Source organism: Spathaspora passalidarum, assembly GCF_000223485.1.
Source record: "Spathaspora passalidarum NRRL Y-27907 unplaced genomic scaffold SPAPAscaffold_2, whole genome shotgun sequence".
NCBI classification, from domain to species: domain Eukaryota; kingdom Fungi; phylum Ascomycota; class Pichiomycetes; order Serinales; family Debaryomycetaceae; genus Spathaspora; species Spathaspora passalidarum.
Genome location: NW_006767426.1, coordinates 1,976,073 through 1,992,222, shown reverse-complemented (window position 1 = coordinate 1,992,222; position 16,150 = coordinate 1,976,073). Strand labels below are relative to the sequence as shown.

General features: G+C 38.6%; 6 protein-coding genes across 6 annotated transcripts; 3 read left to right on the top strand and 3 right to left on the bottom strand. All coding sequences in view use genetic code 12, as the record gives it.

Annotated features, from left to right (window-relative positions):
• Positions 1 to 890: 890 nt before the first annotated feature.
• On the bottom strand, positions 891 to 1,401 carry SPAPADRAFT_60005 (uncharacterized protein; the record flags this gene model as incomplete). Its single annotated transcript, XM_007374098.1, has 1 exon — positions 891 to 1,401. One exon carries the CDS (start codon positions 1,367 to 1,369, stop codon positions 1,181 to 1,183), a length of 189 nt encoding a protein of 62 aa, XP_007374160.1.
• An 873-nt stretch (positions 1,402 to 2,274) lies between these two features.
• Positions 2,275 to 3,865, top strand: SPAPADRAFT_149667 (nicotinamide-nucleotide adenylyltransferase; the record flags this gene model as incomplete). The annotated part of the gene is made up of 2 exons (XM_007374097.1): positions 2,275 to 2,763; positions 2,824 to 3,865. 2 exons carry the CDS (start codon positions 2,481 to 2,483, stop codon positions 3,747 to 3,749), a joined length of 1,209 nt encoding a protein of 402 aa, XP_007374159.1.
• Positions 3,866 to 3,903: 38 nt separating this feature from the next.
• On the bottom strand, positions 3,904 to 6,204 carry LEU1 (3-isopropylmalate dehydratase; the record flags this gene model as incomplete). Its single annotated transcript, XM_007374096.1, has 1 exon — positions 3,904 to 6,204. One exon carries the CDS (start codon positions 6,202 to 6,204, stop codon positions 3,904 to 3,906), a length of 2,301 nt encoding a protein of 766 aa, XP_007374158.1.
• A 1,398-nt stretch (positions 6,205 to 7,602) lies between these two features.
• Positions 7,603 to 9,287, top strand: SPAPADRAFT_60000 (cullin; the record flags this gene model as incomplete). Its single annotated transcript, XM_007374095.1, has 1 exon — positions 7,603 to 9,287. One exon carries the CDS (start codon positions 7,760 to 7,762, stop codon positions 9,221 to 9,223), a length of 1,464 nt encoding a protein of 487 aa, XP_007374157.1.
• A 157-nt stretch (positions 9,288 to 9,444) lies between these two features.
• On the top strand, positions 9,445 to 12,808 carry SWC4 (Swc4p; the record flags this gene model as incomplete). The annotated part of the gene is made up of 1 exon (XM_007374094.1): positions 9,445 to 12,808. The coding sequence occupies one exon, from the start codon at positions 9,553 to 9,555 to the stop codon at positions 11,347 to 11,349; it is 1,797 nt and encodes a 598-aa protein (XP_007374156.1).
• MMS22 (Mms22p) lies at positions 10,127 to 16,022 on the bottom strand (the record flags this gene model as incomplete). The annotated part of the gene is made up of 2 exons (XM_007374093.1): positions 10,127 to 11,718; positions 11,784 to 16,022. The coding sequence occupies 2 exons, from the start codon at positions 16,020 to 16,022 to the stop codon at positions 11,698 to 11,700; spliced, it is 4,260 nt and encodes a 1,419-aa protein (XP_007374155.1).
• Between the last annotated feature and the right edge of the window lie 128 nt (positions 16,023 to 16,150).

The window sequence follows — 16,150 nt, the reverse complement described above, 5'->3', positions numbered from 1 at the left end:
GCTAAATTGCAATGTGAGATTCAAGATTGCATATAAATTCTCGGTTGGTTCAAAAGTATGTAAACAAGGAGAGAAAGAAATCTTATGATTTTCATGTTACAATTTCTGGCATCTTCGGAGGCAGCAGTGTCTCGAAAATGTTTTTGCGGGGGTGGGCGAGGAAGTCGCAATTTCCAAAAGCGGTTAGGGTCATTTGTTTACAAAGATAAGTTGCTTCCGAGATTTACTACGAGTGTTTAAACCTACATTTATAACTAATTGCATATATAAATGTTCTCTCCCGGTTATGACAGTGTGTCATATTTGGTCTAGGGCCAATAGTGAACAGATGAAGGAGGGGTAGCCCTGGGGGATGATTGTAGTAAAATAAAATGCATATGAAAATTCAAAAATTTCAGAAGAGCATTTTTCGGGACAAGTTTTTTTTTGTGTACCGGTACACTACCCACTCTGATTCATTAAGAGTGAGTCTCGGTTAATCAAGCATTAGTCAATAGGAGAATAAACCTTCATATAACTCTATATTTTCTTAACAACATCTTATTATGCTTCGTACAAATATTGTTCATGATAATTCCCACAATAATTTAGCATAATTTATAATCTGTGGTTAATGCAAATAATATTTTTAGCTAAGTTGAGTGACTGGTCGTCGGTCTTCGTCCGATTAGTAGTCGCGATTTTCATAGCTGGTTTTTCCCGCTGAAATTTTTTAGTGGAGGCATCGTACTGCACTAACCCGTAGCTAACTTGACTCAAACACATGCTCATGACTCAAGTTTGAGAAATATTTTACAAATATCAAAATTATGGATTTCGTATAAGTAGTACGCTTGACGAATTAACTAATTACAGTCTAGAGTGAAGTTGTTCTACTTGTATGGGCGAAAGGAATATAACTTGAAGCGTGTACTACGCTCACTCGTTTATGACTATAAATATAATATGTGAGTAAAGCAAAGCTATTCTAGTCTATATACAAGAACTCCCAATATTCATCATCTGCATTGAATGATATTACAAACATTTTATAGCTGGAATCAGGAGCCGAGTAGTCCGGACACGGCATTTCCCCGATTGGATCCCGGAACATAAGGAGCTATATGTTGCTCTATCACTATTTCTTAAACGTGCATCAGCCTATGGAATAAACAGCGTATTGTTAATGATTATTCAGTATCTAAAATGGTTTACCCAATTGCTTAGCAACACAAGCTTTAAACTTGTTGAATTCATTGGCACAACGATCCTTGGTCATGCCAGTATAATTGGCAAGGATGCATTCACCGTATAACTTTCCCAGATCAGCGCACTTAGCTGAAGATTGGATGAATCTCTTAGCAGGACGGATTTTGTTTGGGGGTGACATGGTTGGTTTTGATCAGAGTTCACTTGCTCATTACATGCAAAATGATTTTCTTTTTTTTTTTCTTATTTCTTATTTTTTTTATTTTTGGCCGCGGACGCTAAAGTCCAGACAAGGTAAAAGAGGGGCTGGACCTAACGTCCGAGGAGTACAGCAACAACATGATAGCAATCTACTCGTAATCGCATGAAACGAGTTAAATACCCGAGTCGTCAGGATATTGGCGAGCTCGTGGCATGATAATATTGCTGTTACTAGAGAAGTGGAAATGTAATATTTGTAAAAATTTTGTAAAAAAGTTGACAAAAATAAACCTTAAAAGATGTAACAAGAAAAACATCTCCTCTCACGGACATAGAGTAAGGCAACTACTGAACTATAAACAACCGAAACACGCTGTAACTACCTGGTCATCACTGTATATAACTTACATGGTGATAAGAACATATAGCAGACAAATCCACAGTTTTTTTTTTTATTTTATTTTTACACTCTAAAAAAAACCACCTAAAATTTACCTTTACCTTCCTTAGTAAAAAATTAGCACTTTGTGACTAATTAATTTCCACCTGTCAACGAGTTCAATCACAAGACCTGTCATCAGGTGATGAGAGATCTTTGACATGTAGCTTGTAGAAACATATTAATAATTTTGATGAAACCATCAAACACTCACAAGACTGTAAATATACTGATTGACTTCTGTGTTGATAAATGTAAAATACTGATCCACTCGCCCTACCCCCGCCAAACGCCGTAACGGTTAGGCTGATTGTTTTCTTAATTATTGCCAATGACCCACACATTCTTTAATCTAAATTTTTTTTTTTTTCCTTCGGTGCACCGTCCGTCGTCTAAACCCAAGAAAAAAAAATCTTTTTATAAAATTACAAAATGTCACCTATGCCACACCACTAATTTGTTTTGGCTTTCTCTTCCTCAATTGCTACGAATAATACAACCCTGGCCGGTCACGACATACTATATAGACGCAAGATTATCTTCATCTCATCAATTTTGCTATTTTAATTCCTAAAATCTTTCCATATTTTCGCTTTTTTTTTTTAATCTTTGTCATATTCCGTTTATTAGTTCGTTATCAGATTGATTACCAATGGACCCAACACATGATCCCAATTTCAAACCACCATCTTTGAATAAAGATATGGAACCTCCGGCTCCTTCCTACAAGATCCCAGCTAATGTCCCTATACAGCCGTATGTCCTTGCCGATTTAGGTGAAGCCTTGGATGATCCTTCCCCTCACCCCCAGTTCAGCTCCGGTTCTCGATCCCAACGTCGCCAGTCAGCATCCGCTTCGGAACACACCGACGAACAAACTGCCAAGTACCATACCAAGATTCCTCGCATTCACACCGAGTTTATGAGTAATTCCAGTTCCGATGAAGAGGTGGTTATTATAAATGATGAAGAAACAGAAGATTCCACCGTGACAGCGGCAGCTGCATCACCGCCACCTGCTGGTCCTGCTGCTTCAGCTGGTCCTGATCCCTCGGTGATATTTCCCGCTACCGTTGATGTGAAACCTTACCAGATTGCCGATTTAGAGGAGGTTCCCCATGGTCTTGAACGACAAGCTGCCAACTTGAAAGATTATAGATTCCCCACTCATCGTTTGGCCACGACCTTGCTGGACGATACAAAGTATCCCTTGGTTATAGTAGCCTGTGGATCATTCTCGCCCATTACCTATTTGCATTTGCGAATGTTTGAAATGGCCCTTGATGCCATCACAGAGCAAACTCGATTTGAAGTAATTGGTGGTTTCTACTCGCCAGTCTCATCAAATTACAAGAAACAGGGATTGGCACCAGCTCACCATCGAGTCAGAATGTGTGAATTGGCTTGTGAGCGAACTTCCAGCTGGTTGATGGTTGATGCATGGGAATCCCTCCAACCCAGATATACTCGTACGGCATTAGTGTTGGACCATTTCAATGAGGAAATTAACATTAAGCGTGGTGGTATCATGACCAAATCTGGTGATCGAAGAGGGGTTAAAATCATGTTGCTTGCCGGAGGTGATTTGATTGAATCCATGGGAGAACCTGATGTATGGGCTGATCAAGATTTACATCACATTTTAGGGAAATACGGATGTTTGATTGTGGAAAGAACCGGGTCCGATGTGAGAAGTTTCTTGTTGAGTCACGACATAATGTATGAACACAGACGAAACGTTTTGGTTATCAAACAATTGATTTATAATGATATTCTGTCAACGAAAATACGGTTGTTTATTCGAAGAGGCATGTCGGTGCAGTACTTATTGCCCAATTCCGTCATTCGATATATCCAACAGCATAAATTATACTGTGATTCCGAACCGGTCAAACAAGTTATGTCTGAACGCACTGATTGATTTTACTGTACCATTCAATAGATGTTGATTTACTGTACTTATTCAATTCACCTTTATAGACCTTGATTTTTTTAGAAGTGTCAAATTAATCTAATATAACATTAAAGTAACCCCAATCCTATATATATATATATATATATAAATTCACTATAAATTACCATTCTTGAGCTTTGTTACCGTATGGACTCTTTTTGGTACCTTTAATTGGCTTGATTAATTTAGAGCCACCTTCCAAGAAGGAAAACTTTTCTCTTCTCTTCTCTTCATACTTGACAATGAACTCTTCTTTTTGTAAAGTCAATCCGATATCATCCAACCCATTAACTAAACAATGCTTTCTGAATTCTTCAACATCAAAGTTGTCGATTATAACTTCTCCAGTTTCACCATCTTTAATTTGTTGGCTTGGCAAGTCGATGGTCAACTTGTGTCCTTGCTTAACGACAGGAACCAATTTTTCAAGAATAACTTCTTGTGGGATTCTAATTGGTAACAAGAAGTTCTTGAAGGAGTTGTTGTAGAAAATATCTCCAAACGAAGGAGCAATGATACACTTAATACCAAAATCCTTTAATGCCCATGGAGCATGTTCTCTAGAAGAACCACAACCGAAGTTATCACCAGTAACTAATAAGACTTCAGCATGAGTGTATGGGTCAACATTAAGAACGAAATCAGTGGCAATGTCCTTACCAGTGACTGGATCTTGGTTGAATCTCCATTCATAGAATAAACCAGCCTTTAACCCAGTTCTCTTGATTGTCTTTAAGAATTGCTTAGGGATAATGGCATCAGTGTCAACATTGGCCTTGTCAAGAACTGCAGTTATACCGGTCAATACAGTAAACTTGTCAACGGCACCAGAAACACCAGCAGATTGAGTAGTAGGCTTTGGAATGTCATTGAGACGGTCGTTTTCAATACCTGGAGTTTCTTCAATATACTCTTTTTCATGCTCATACACAGCATCTTGTAATTCCTTGTCTTCTTGTTCTTGTTCAATGTGGACAGCAGGTTCATCATGATTGACATAGTCGAATTCACGGATATCAGTGAAATGACCTTTGATGGCAGCGGCAGCAGCCATGGCTGGGGACATTAAGTGGGTTCTGGAACGAGCACCTTGACGACCTTCAAAGTTTCTGTTGGAAGTAGAGGCACATCTTTCTTCAGGGTCCAAGATATCTGGGTTCATACCTAAACACATACTGCACCCGGCTTCTCTCCATGAGAACCCAGCAGCTTCGAAAATCTTGTCCAACCCTTCACGTTCAGCTTGTGCCTTGATTAAACCAGAACCGGGCACAACTAAAACCAACTTGACATTATCGGCCTTCTTGTGGCCCTTGGCAACCTTAGCGGCTTCACGTAAATCTTCAATACGCGAGTTGGTACATGACCCAATAAAGGCCTTGTCAATCTTGATTTCTTGCAATGGGGTATTTGGAGTTAATCCTTGGTATTGCAAAGCTCTTTCCATACCGGCCTTCTTGATTGGATCGGTGACATTTGCTGGATCAGGAACTTTAGCGGTGATTGGTAAAGCATCTTGAGGAGAGTTACCCCAGGTTATAGTAGGAACAATATCAGCAGCATTGATCTTGATGTCGTAATCGAACTTGGCCCCTTCATCCGAGTGTAAAGTCTTCCAGTAAGCCAAGGCCTTGTCCCATTGTTCACCCTTAGGAGCTAATGGTCTGCCCTTGATGTAATCAAATGTGATTTGATCAGGCTTGATCATACCGGCACGAGCACCGGCTTCAATGGCCATATTACAAATGGACATTCTTGCTTCCATGGACAAGCTTTCGATGGCCTTACCGGCAAATTCAATGACACAACCGGTACCACCAGCAGTACCAATAACACCAATCACATGAAGCACCAAGTCCTTGGAAGTTATACCAGGGGCCAAGTCACCATTGACCAAGATTCTCATGTTCTTGGACTTAGCTTGGATGATGGTTTGGGTAGCCAAGACATGTTCAACTTCAGAAGTACCAATACCAAAGGCCAAGGAACCAAAGGCACCATGGGTGGAAGTGTGGGAGTCACCACAGACAACCGTGGTTCCTGGCAAAGTGAAACCTTGCTCTGGACCGACAACATGGACAATACCTTGACGATCATCGGACATTCCGAAATAAGTGACATCAAATTCCTTAACGTTGGCTTCTAAAGTCAGCACTTGTAATCTGGAGTCATCTTGATCTATAAAAGTTTCGACATTTTTGAAATTGGCACGAGAAATTGTAGGGATGTTGTGATCAACAGTGGCTAATGTACAATCAGTTCTTCTGACTTTTCTACCAGCATTCTTCAAACCTTCAAACGCTTGAGGTGAGGTGACTTCATGGACTAAATGTCTGTCAATGTATAATAAATAAGAACCAGAGTCGTCCTTGTGGACAATATGGTCTTCAAACACTTTGTCGTATAATGTTTTAGGTGACATATTGAATGTTCAATTGATTGATAGATTGAATAGAAAGAAAACTAGAAAAGAAGAGGAAATAGTAAACAATTTATATACAAACAGGCTTGTCGGTAATGTTGAAATTTTTCATCCAGAATTGGTCATACAAAAACCCCAGCGAAACAGGCGCCGGTTTCGCTCCGTTGCTTTTCCCTGTTCCGTCCAGCCAATTACCGGCGAGTGGTTGGTAAGGCCCCAAAAAAAGCCACCACAGGAGAAAGCCAGAACAGGAACTGGTCACATGACACTGTTCATGTGACGCAGCACATGTGACCGTCATAACCTGCAAAAGAATTCTACATCGCATTTACAAGTTAGATGGTTGCCTTTTGAACGGGTTTCCAATCAAACAAACAGCACTTCACTTCAGGGTGACTACTCAACACCAAAAACAACAATCAAATCTATAATGGTACCAGCAGGAGGAGGCAGAAGGTCCAAGATCAGACCACCCCGGAAATTCCTTGTGAACTCGTCCATTGAAAATTCCTCTCTTAGTGCCAGTGGTGGTGACCCTACCGTGGATTTTGAAAAGTCGTGGTCGATCTTGAATAACGCCATTAATCAAATCCAAAACAAGAATGTGAGCAACTTGTCGTACGAACAGTTATATCGTAAGGCTTACATACTCGTGATTAAGAAGTTTGGCGGGAAATTGTATAATAATGTTGCATCGGTCATCACCGAGCACTTGTTGGGTATACGATCCAATTTGATGGGAATGAATTGCACCAACGAAGAGTTTATGAAACGGGTAATCCAAGAATGGGATGAGCATTTGCAAGCAATGAAATTTATAAGTGATGTCTTGATGTACCTTAATCGTGTTTACGTTAAGGAACACAAAAAGTTACTCATCTATGACCTCGGGATCCAGTTGTTTAAAGATAACATTATCAAGTATAATGAAGATGAAGTGGGGAACAAGATTATTCAAATTGTCATTGACGAAATCACAAAGAGTAGAAACGGTACAGTTATCACGTCAAATATGTACATCACCAAAATTATCAACATGTTGGAATTATTAATAGAGTCAACCCCAAGTCAATCTGGAGGAGGTGAAAACTACTATTTGAACAAATTTGAACCTAATTTCTTACAGGCTTCACAATTATTTTTTGATCAATTGTCAACTTCATTCTTGAAGTATCAACTGGGATCCAAGTATCTCTACGAAGCAACTCAATTTATTAAAGACGAAGAATCGAGAATCAAGTTTTATCTTCCTTTATCAACATACCCGAAACTTATAGAATTATTGAATAACATCATTATAAAGGACAAAATTGATCGAATTATAACCTTCTCTTACGAACAGCAAGGACTCAAGTACTGGCTAGAACCGTTATTGACAAACATATTGGACACTAGTAACGAGAATAAAAACAAAGAGACATATCACTATAGCGCTTTGGGCTTATTATACAACTTAATAGGTAGAATCGACGAAGAATACCTGTTGTTGAGACTACGCTTGAAGGAAGGTATTCTCGCACAAGGTTACTCTTTACCGGAAATTGTAAGAAACTCCATGGTTGAAACTACTAGCGGCGAAAAGAAGAAACCTTCATCTTCAAACACAGTGTTGTTTGCATCCAAATGGATAGAAACTATTCTTAAATACAGAGTCCAACTCGTTGAAGTTTGTAAAGTGTCCTTTGATTTGAATCCAATAGTGGAACAAACCATCACTATGGCCATGCGTGATTTCATCAACGACAAAAAGAAGCGTAGTAATATTGATGCGGTCAATGCTCCCGAGATGTTGTCTGTATATATCGACTATTTTATCAAACAACTAAACAAAGGATCTACTACTAAAGACAATTCCTTAAAGTCAGGAGATCAAGTTGAAGATTTCACTAATAAGTCAATTCAGTTTTTGAAATTTATCAAGGATAAAGATGCATTTGAGGCCAATTATGCTAATCATTTTGCTAAGCGTTTCTTGAATTCCAAGACATCATTAACTAATATGATCAAGGGTATTGATATTGAAGAATTAGTGCTTGGTAAGCTTTGTGATGAATTGGGAACGTCATCTTTGAACAAGATCATTAAGATGAACAAAGACATTAAACTGTCTAAAGATTTAACTCACGAGTGGAGAAATTATGTCAGCAATCAAAAACAATCTTTGATTGACTTAGATTTGAAGATTTGTAATGTTACTGACTGGCCAAAATCCATGACCAAAGATTATAAATGGTTTTCTAAACAAGAAAATGAAGCCACTCCATTCATATGGCCACGACAATTGCGGAATACCATGAGAGAGTTTGAAGAGTATTGGACCACAAACAAGAACAATAACAACAAGTCCTTATATTGGAGTCCGAAGTTTGGATCCATGGATATGAGAATCACATATCCTTCAAGAACGTATGAGATTAACATGTCGACCTACGCCGGGATCATCATGTTGCTATTTGCCCCACAATCTACCAACCCTGATGGAAGCTTTGTTCTGGCTTTTGAAGAAAAGAAAGAATTGACATATGATGAAATTGCTGAACTTACAGGAATACCCGAGTTGGAATTAAAGAGACACTTGCAATCCATTGCAGTTAATCCAAAGCTGAGATTATTGATCAAGGTGCCAATGAGTAAAGATGTCAACAACACTGATGTGTTTAAACTTAATGAGAAATTCAAGTCTCCATCAGTAAAAGTCAAGGTTCTCACGGTTTCTTCATCCTCTTCCGCTTCAACTGCTAAAGTACCTGTGCGTACTGAACAACAAGAAGAAAGTGAAGAAGTGGAGAACAATATCTTGGAAGGAAGAAAGTTGCAAGTCAATGCTGCAATTGTAAGAATCATGAAATCAAGGCATCTGATGAAACATCATGAATTAGTGGAAGAATTAATCAAGCAGTTGGCTAGTCGATTCCAACCCCTGATGATTCTAATCAAACAAAGAATTGAGGATTTGATTGACAAGGAATACTTGACTCGTGATGACTCCGATAGAAATGTGTACCATTATGTGGCATAAGTATTTGATAATGACCATATGAATATTTATAGTTGTATTTAGGCAATAAATATAAATTCAAGAGAACTTACAGCTGGACCAAACCATCATATGGTAGAATGCCCTTGGCGCTACCAAACACTAAAACTGTATATGAAGAAAAAAACTTGCAAAAATGGAATTTGCTTGTTAACTGAACATGTAAAAAAATCTTCAAAGCAATAACCACACAACACTCTACTATCAACATAGATTTACCATTTCAAGGAATAAGTAATCAATACCCGTTGATCTATCATTCTAACTAGTTTCACTTTCTGTATTATATTCCACTACATTAAATTATAATCATGTCAGCAAATGACATTTTGGATGTGTTGAACATCAGCAGGGACGAACCACCCAAGAAGAAACAACGTAATGAATCCACACCACAGACCCAGCAGCCACAACTCACAGGGATGGCTCGTGAGTTGTACAATTTAATCGGACCCAACACTCCTCCCCTTCAACTAAGCTCTAACAACTACACCAAGACTTCCATTAAGGACAAGATAAACTTCAAGCCGTCACCATGGACCAAGATGGAGTTCAACCCTAAGAAACGAGCTAGAGAGGAAGATGGGTTGAAATTATACCATTGGACAAAGGGATCCAAAGAGTTTCTTGAACTGGCTGAAGAAGTCAACAAGCCGTACTTCTTTGAAAAGTTCAATGTCAATTTGAGTATTCCTGAATTGGTTGATGAGGAAACCTATGACAAGTTCATGGAAGAAATTCAAGAGCATGAAAGAAAGGAAAAGGAGAGAAAATTGTTGGAATTGAAAGAGCGAGAACGTGAACGACAAGAAAAGGAGAAAGAGAAAGAGAAGGAAAGACAAAAGGCCGAGGCTAAGAAGGAAGAAGCTAGAAAGAAGCAAGAGGCAAAGGAGAAAGAGGATCAGAAAAAGAAAGACGACAAGGATAAACCAGAGGTTGTAGATATCAAAAAAGAAGACGATAAGCCCGAGGAGAAAGAGAAATCAGATGAGAAAACTGAGGAGGATAAAGCAGATGATCAAACAGAAGCTCGTGAGAAATCTGCTTCCAAAGAACAAGAAGCCAAACAGGATGAACCAATTGAGGATGAAGAATTGGAATGGACATACGAAGAAACAAACTACTTGTTTGAATTGTGTAAAGCATTTGAACTTAAATGGCCCATAATTTATGACAGATACAATTACAACAATGTTCGTACATGTGAAGACTTGAAAGAACACTTCTATCGTCTTTGCATCAAGATTTTACAATCCAAACGTGACTCCTCGCAAAGTTCATTAATAGAATCCCTCAAGGCTTATTCCAAGCCTCGAGAAATTGAACGTAAACAATACTTGGAGAACTTGTTGAAACGTACCCCAGCCGAAATCGCCGAAGAAGAATCATTAGTTATTGAAGCAAGGAGATTCGAATTGGCAGCCAAGAAGATGTTGATTGAACGTTCCAATTTGTTAACCCTCTTGGATTCTCCTCAATCCACGCAAAACTCGTCACAATATCAATCTTCACAAGGATTGGCTAACTTGTATAACAACTTGATGATTTTTGATAAACACCAAAAGAAAAAACAAGCCCAACAACTTCAATTACAACAACAAAAGGCCAGCGAACCTATTCCTCCACCTATTCCCATGGCGGCATCGTCTTCATTCAAGAAGGATAAGGTGTTTCAAACTCACTTACAACAGTACTTGTCCAGTTTATTGAAACAAAATGTTCACACTAACCCGGCAATTAAGCAAGAAGCAAGTGCGATTCAGCAAATGTTATCCAAGAGATTGACCCAAAAGGAAGAAGAGGCATACGGGTTGCACTATCACGGCAATGAGAAATTAACTCCTGGTGTGGTGTTAAGATCTACACAAAAATTACCAAGTTTGAACCAAAAGCAATCAACGTTGAAATCAGTCAATCAAGTGTTACAGGAATTGGATATCCCCACCGGTGGAGGCACTGCTTGGAAGCCAGTAATGCCTACACGAAAGACCATGTCTCGCTACGACGAATTAATAAGGACAGTGGTTGCTTTATTAGAAGTCAAGAAGGCTAAAGATAAATTAGAATCGGAAATAAACTTGATCAAGAGTCAACGAGGGATGCTTTAAAACGTATATTCATAATCGGGTAACCTAACGTTTTCCGGGGTTATATTTATCATCATTATTTCATGTAATTCAGCATAGAAACGAGATTCAACTTCGACTATTGTTTCTTCATGGATATGATTCAGATGATGCAGGACAGGGTCTTGTCCATTGGCAATTTCGTAGTATGTATAGTGTGAATAGAAGTTAACCACTTGCTCACCACCTTGATTTATTTGTAGATATGTCTGAGTAATTTCTCGTAAAATTTGCATGTCTTTATATCCTTCAAAGATGAGAAAGCAATGCCTAAGTATTGCTAGTATTAATCGGTTGCTTTCAATAATAAACCATGTAATTTCATTATCATCAACCCTGACATTCTTGATACTGCCAATCATAAGCAAGAACAGTTTAAAGCTACTGTTGCGAGTATCAAACTTTAACAATCTCACATTGGTGTCAAAATACTTTAACAATTCATACACCAACTTCCATTTGTCATACTGCCTAGCTGATATAGCCTCAAGGTACACGCTCATTAGATGATACAATACATCCACCCCACCCATGACAAATTTGTCCAATATTTCTAGAACGTCTCTGCCGAAATGTACCGCATTCACAAAGTCAATATGAAACATACGTAACTTGTCCAATATTGGCATCTTGTGGATTTTGAATTGACTCAATTCCAATTGCAGAATACCTAATTTGCTAGATAGAGAAGACAACAGTTTTCCCGTGGCATCGTCAATGAAATCTTGACACTGAATCTGGATGCATTTGACCACCCGAACGCAAAACTCCTTGTACCAATTACATGAATAGTACTTGTCAAGCTCAGAGTTGACCACCTTTTGAATTTCGTTCACATACCTCAACTTTTCCAGACTCTTCATTCTTGACTTGGACAAGTTGTCAATGATGTTGTTCACAATTATATGCCGTGAATGCTGGATCAAATATCGTACATCGATTTCATTCAGCAAGGCAAAAAGCCCCCACTTTTCCCGTTCAAGCACCTTCAATATCGAACTCAAGTATTTCGAAGGATTATACAACATTAATTCCCGTATAACGCAACGACCGACTAATTCTTGACATCCTTTGAGATTGTGATACTGCAACACATTGAAGTAGAAGTAAATCAGGAACTTCTCCCTCAGGGCATGGTTACCAGTGTATGGAAATGTCTGAAGCACCAATTTTTCCCAATTTGTACCGGGAAGTAATGCAGAGAACTTGATCCAGTTAGCAATGCACGATTCGATTAGTGTACAGACCCTGGTCTCCTCTTGGAGACTAGGAAGTGGGATTCGCCCCATTTGTCGGTGCAATACTCGTTCAAGCAAGTCAACCAATCCTTGAATAACCTTGCAAGTTTGAGAAACTGGCGTTGATACAGGACATATATGGGCAAACATCTCGAGAAGATCTTGCCATATAAGGTCGGGCATATCAATATGCAATCCCTTGGAAAGTCCCAATACCTGAATCATTTGGTTAGCATTCAAATTCTTGACGATCTTATCTTTAAACAAATGAATGAATCGATTCCATAGTCTGAATGTACCAGAAACAGTAAAGAAGTTGTGAACACAAAACTTTATGAATATGACCATGGCATCAATTGGGAGTTTACTATGGGTAGAAACGGCAACTTGGCAAAGAACAATCAATGAGCTCATTCCCAATTTAAACAACTCTACATCCTTGGGCTGTTCAATTGCTTCAAAAAGTCCACATATTTGATTCCCCAAATCAACACTGTTTGACAACTGTGATAGCAAAACCACAAAATTAAGTCGGTTGATAAACATTACCCGATGGGTCTTATCATTGACATATTGAAACTTACTAGAAATAAACAATTTGGTAATCAATTTCTTGACAGTTTGCGCATGCGAGATTCCCGATACATACCAATACAAAAACTGCATGAATCGTTCAAAGAAAGAGGAATCAGGGATGTCATACCTAGTACGCACACGTCCTAGCAAATCAGGCACTTCGATTTCATCAGTGAAGTTGGCAAACTTTCGTGCTGCAATCGAGCGATATATTTGCAAAATCACTTTTTCATCAATTGGCCAATCCTTTCTTTGGTTCAACATGTATATAGTTTCAATATACCGATAGCAGAAATCTATGTTTGTGGAATTGTCATGTTTGTCAAATAATATGCTTACTGGAACCCATGAGTACCCTTTGTTGTTGGTGTTGGAACATAATTGAAACAATGGTTCTAAAAGAGTTGATGAATTGGGAGAATCATAGTTTTGTAAAGTTGATACGATACTTTCCCACCATAGGTTCCTATTTACAAGCATACAATGGACAGTAAAAGATTCATCTTCATCAAATGTTTCATAAATTGAAAATCTGTCAAAATACAATTTCCAATACAGTTGTGCGTATCGTTTGATAAAGTCATTAAGATCAACTGGCGATCCACCTTGGAACAAAGCAATATTCGATACTGTGTAATACAATAGCATAAAATAGGGCATATGTTGTAGTTTAAACAGTATTGGAATAACCACCAGTTTAACAAGGGAATTGTAGCAAATATCTAATAGTTTCCATTCTCTCGTGGAAAATGATCTTTGGAGAACTAGTGCCCATTCAATTAGACCCTTTATACATTCACTTACTGCTTGTGAAAATAATTCTAGTGGGACATTGAAAGACTTGGTAGTCTTTGCTAATTGAGTTAGTAGTCTTTCGTTGGTGGATGTTGATCTCTGAATGTCAACTAATGATAATGTGTATGTCTCGTTGAGGAAAGTGATATTAACTGTATCCTTGGCAAGAGTGTATGATTTCCCCTGAGCCAATTCTATGATCTTTGCTAAATCAATACTGTTCAATAAAGGCTTTGATAGGGAATTATTGTTATGATTTCGTTCTCCACTATGGATTGGTTCTTTAACAAATCGCGTTTCACTTTCTGCTTCAATGGTTGTGGTCGATAATATAGGTTGTCTCAGGAATAAATAATCATTAGCAAACAAATCCTTGGGGTTCTTTGAAAGATAAGTATCAATTATGCCGTTCTTCTTTTGTGATTTGTGCTTTTTCCGTTGATTCGTTGCTGGTGATATGGATTTGACTTGCAAACGTCCATAACTTTGGGGATTTTGCTTTCGAGTTTTGGTCAGTGTAGACAGCAGATGGGATGAATTAAGACGTTTCCGTGATGTATTGTTGGTAGCGTTTCGAACAGTCGAAGATGACCCATATGCTGACGAAGTATGTGCTGACGAAGTATTCGCTGATGAACCATAAGTTGGTGGTCTGTATGCTGTAGGTAATGTCGATTGTGTGGACCTATGTTTCTTCTTTGTATTAGGTCCATGTCTTCTTTCGCCAGTAGCCAACATCATATTTATGGAATCTCGTTCTTGAACTTCGCCAAATTCATCATCTGTTATATTAGTTAAGTCAATTGCATCTGTATGGGTGTCTATATCGGGATGTCCGTATTCAAATATATCTGATTCATCACCACTTTCATTATCTGATGATGAGCTTTCTGAAAGAACTACGGCATCGTACATGGAAGGTGGATCTGATTCAAGCCTCTCCAATATTGGTTCATCCTCAGGTTGATTGTAAAGTTCATGATATAACTCATTAGAAGTATCATAAGTTATTGAATCATCCACAAACCCCGTGAATTCGGGTATACTTCTATGTTTGGGTGCACTCTTCCGAATTGCCATTCCTTTTCGATAATCCATTTGTTTTGGGGTGGATTTGGTCTTTCGTTTATATGCCGGTGCTTTATATATGCTTAAACGTTTTGCTGATTCAGGTAATGCACCTCTTAGAATACTCTTTTCCTTTCTAATTCGGCCACCTACTCTGACTAAAGCATCTGAATCGCTTAACTCGGAATCCAGTTGTTCTTCGTCGTCTTCTATTACAAGTGAATGGTGTTTATGTGTCGGTATAGGCTCAAGATCGCTGTCTTCACTCTGGCTGTAATTATCCTGGTCACTGTCACTAAACAAGTCATTCATGAATCCCAGAATGCTATCCTGTTCTTTATGCCATTGGGTCTCCAGTTGGGATTCTACTTGGGTGTCATGGTATGTCTCTCCTTGATTCTCTTCCGTTCTCAAGCTGTTTAGTCCTCTTCCCAAGATTGTGTAAAAGTTCTTGTGTCGGTATTTCTCATCGCCGCGATAACGTTCCTTCATTTTCATATAGTTGTAATTCAAATATTTGACAATGACATCTAAGTCCTGGTTGTTTTCATCGTATAGTTCATTCAAATAGGATATGTCACAAAGACCCAAGTAGTGGGCTTGATCAGAGAGGTAGGGATGTGTGCTTGCAAAATTCCGTTTGCGTAGTCCCCTTCTTGTGGATGTGGCTCGTGAGTTGATGTATGTTTGCAAATGGTGGCTGTCTTCATCTAGTTCCGTTGTCTGTGGTGAATGGTGTGATGGTATCATGGTTACCGTTGGTAATTCACTCAGCAGTATATCAGATACTGGTGGATTCACTTCGATTAACTGCTCTTGCACGGATGCATTTTGTTGGAGGTATTGCCGTAGTCGATCTCTAGTGGTGGAGCGCTTGTTTGGTGATAGTGTATGCAAATTGTTCTCCAAGAGTTGTGGTGAGATCACCAAATGAGACGATTCTTCTTCTTCTGAATCAGATATGCATTCGTAACTCATTGGTTTTATATAGTAGCTGAATCCATGTGCTATGCTAGATATATTAGTTATAGTATACTATGTAATGGTTCCATATATAAATCAAAATAAATAAAGCGCGTTCTTTTTTAGCGTGTAATTTTTTCTAT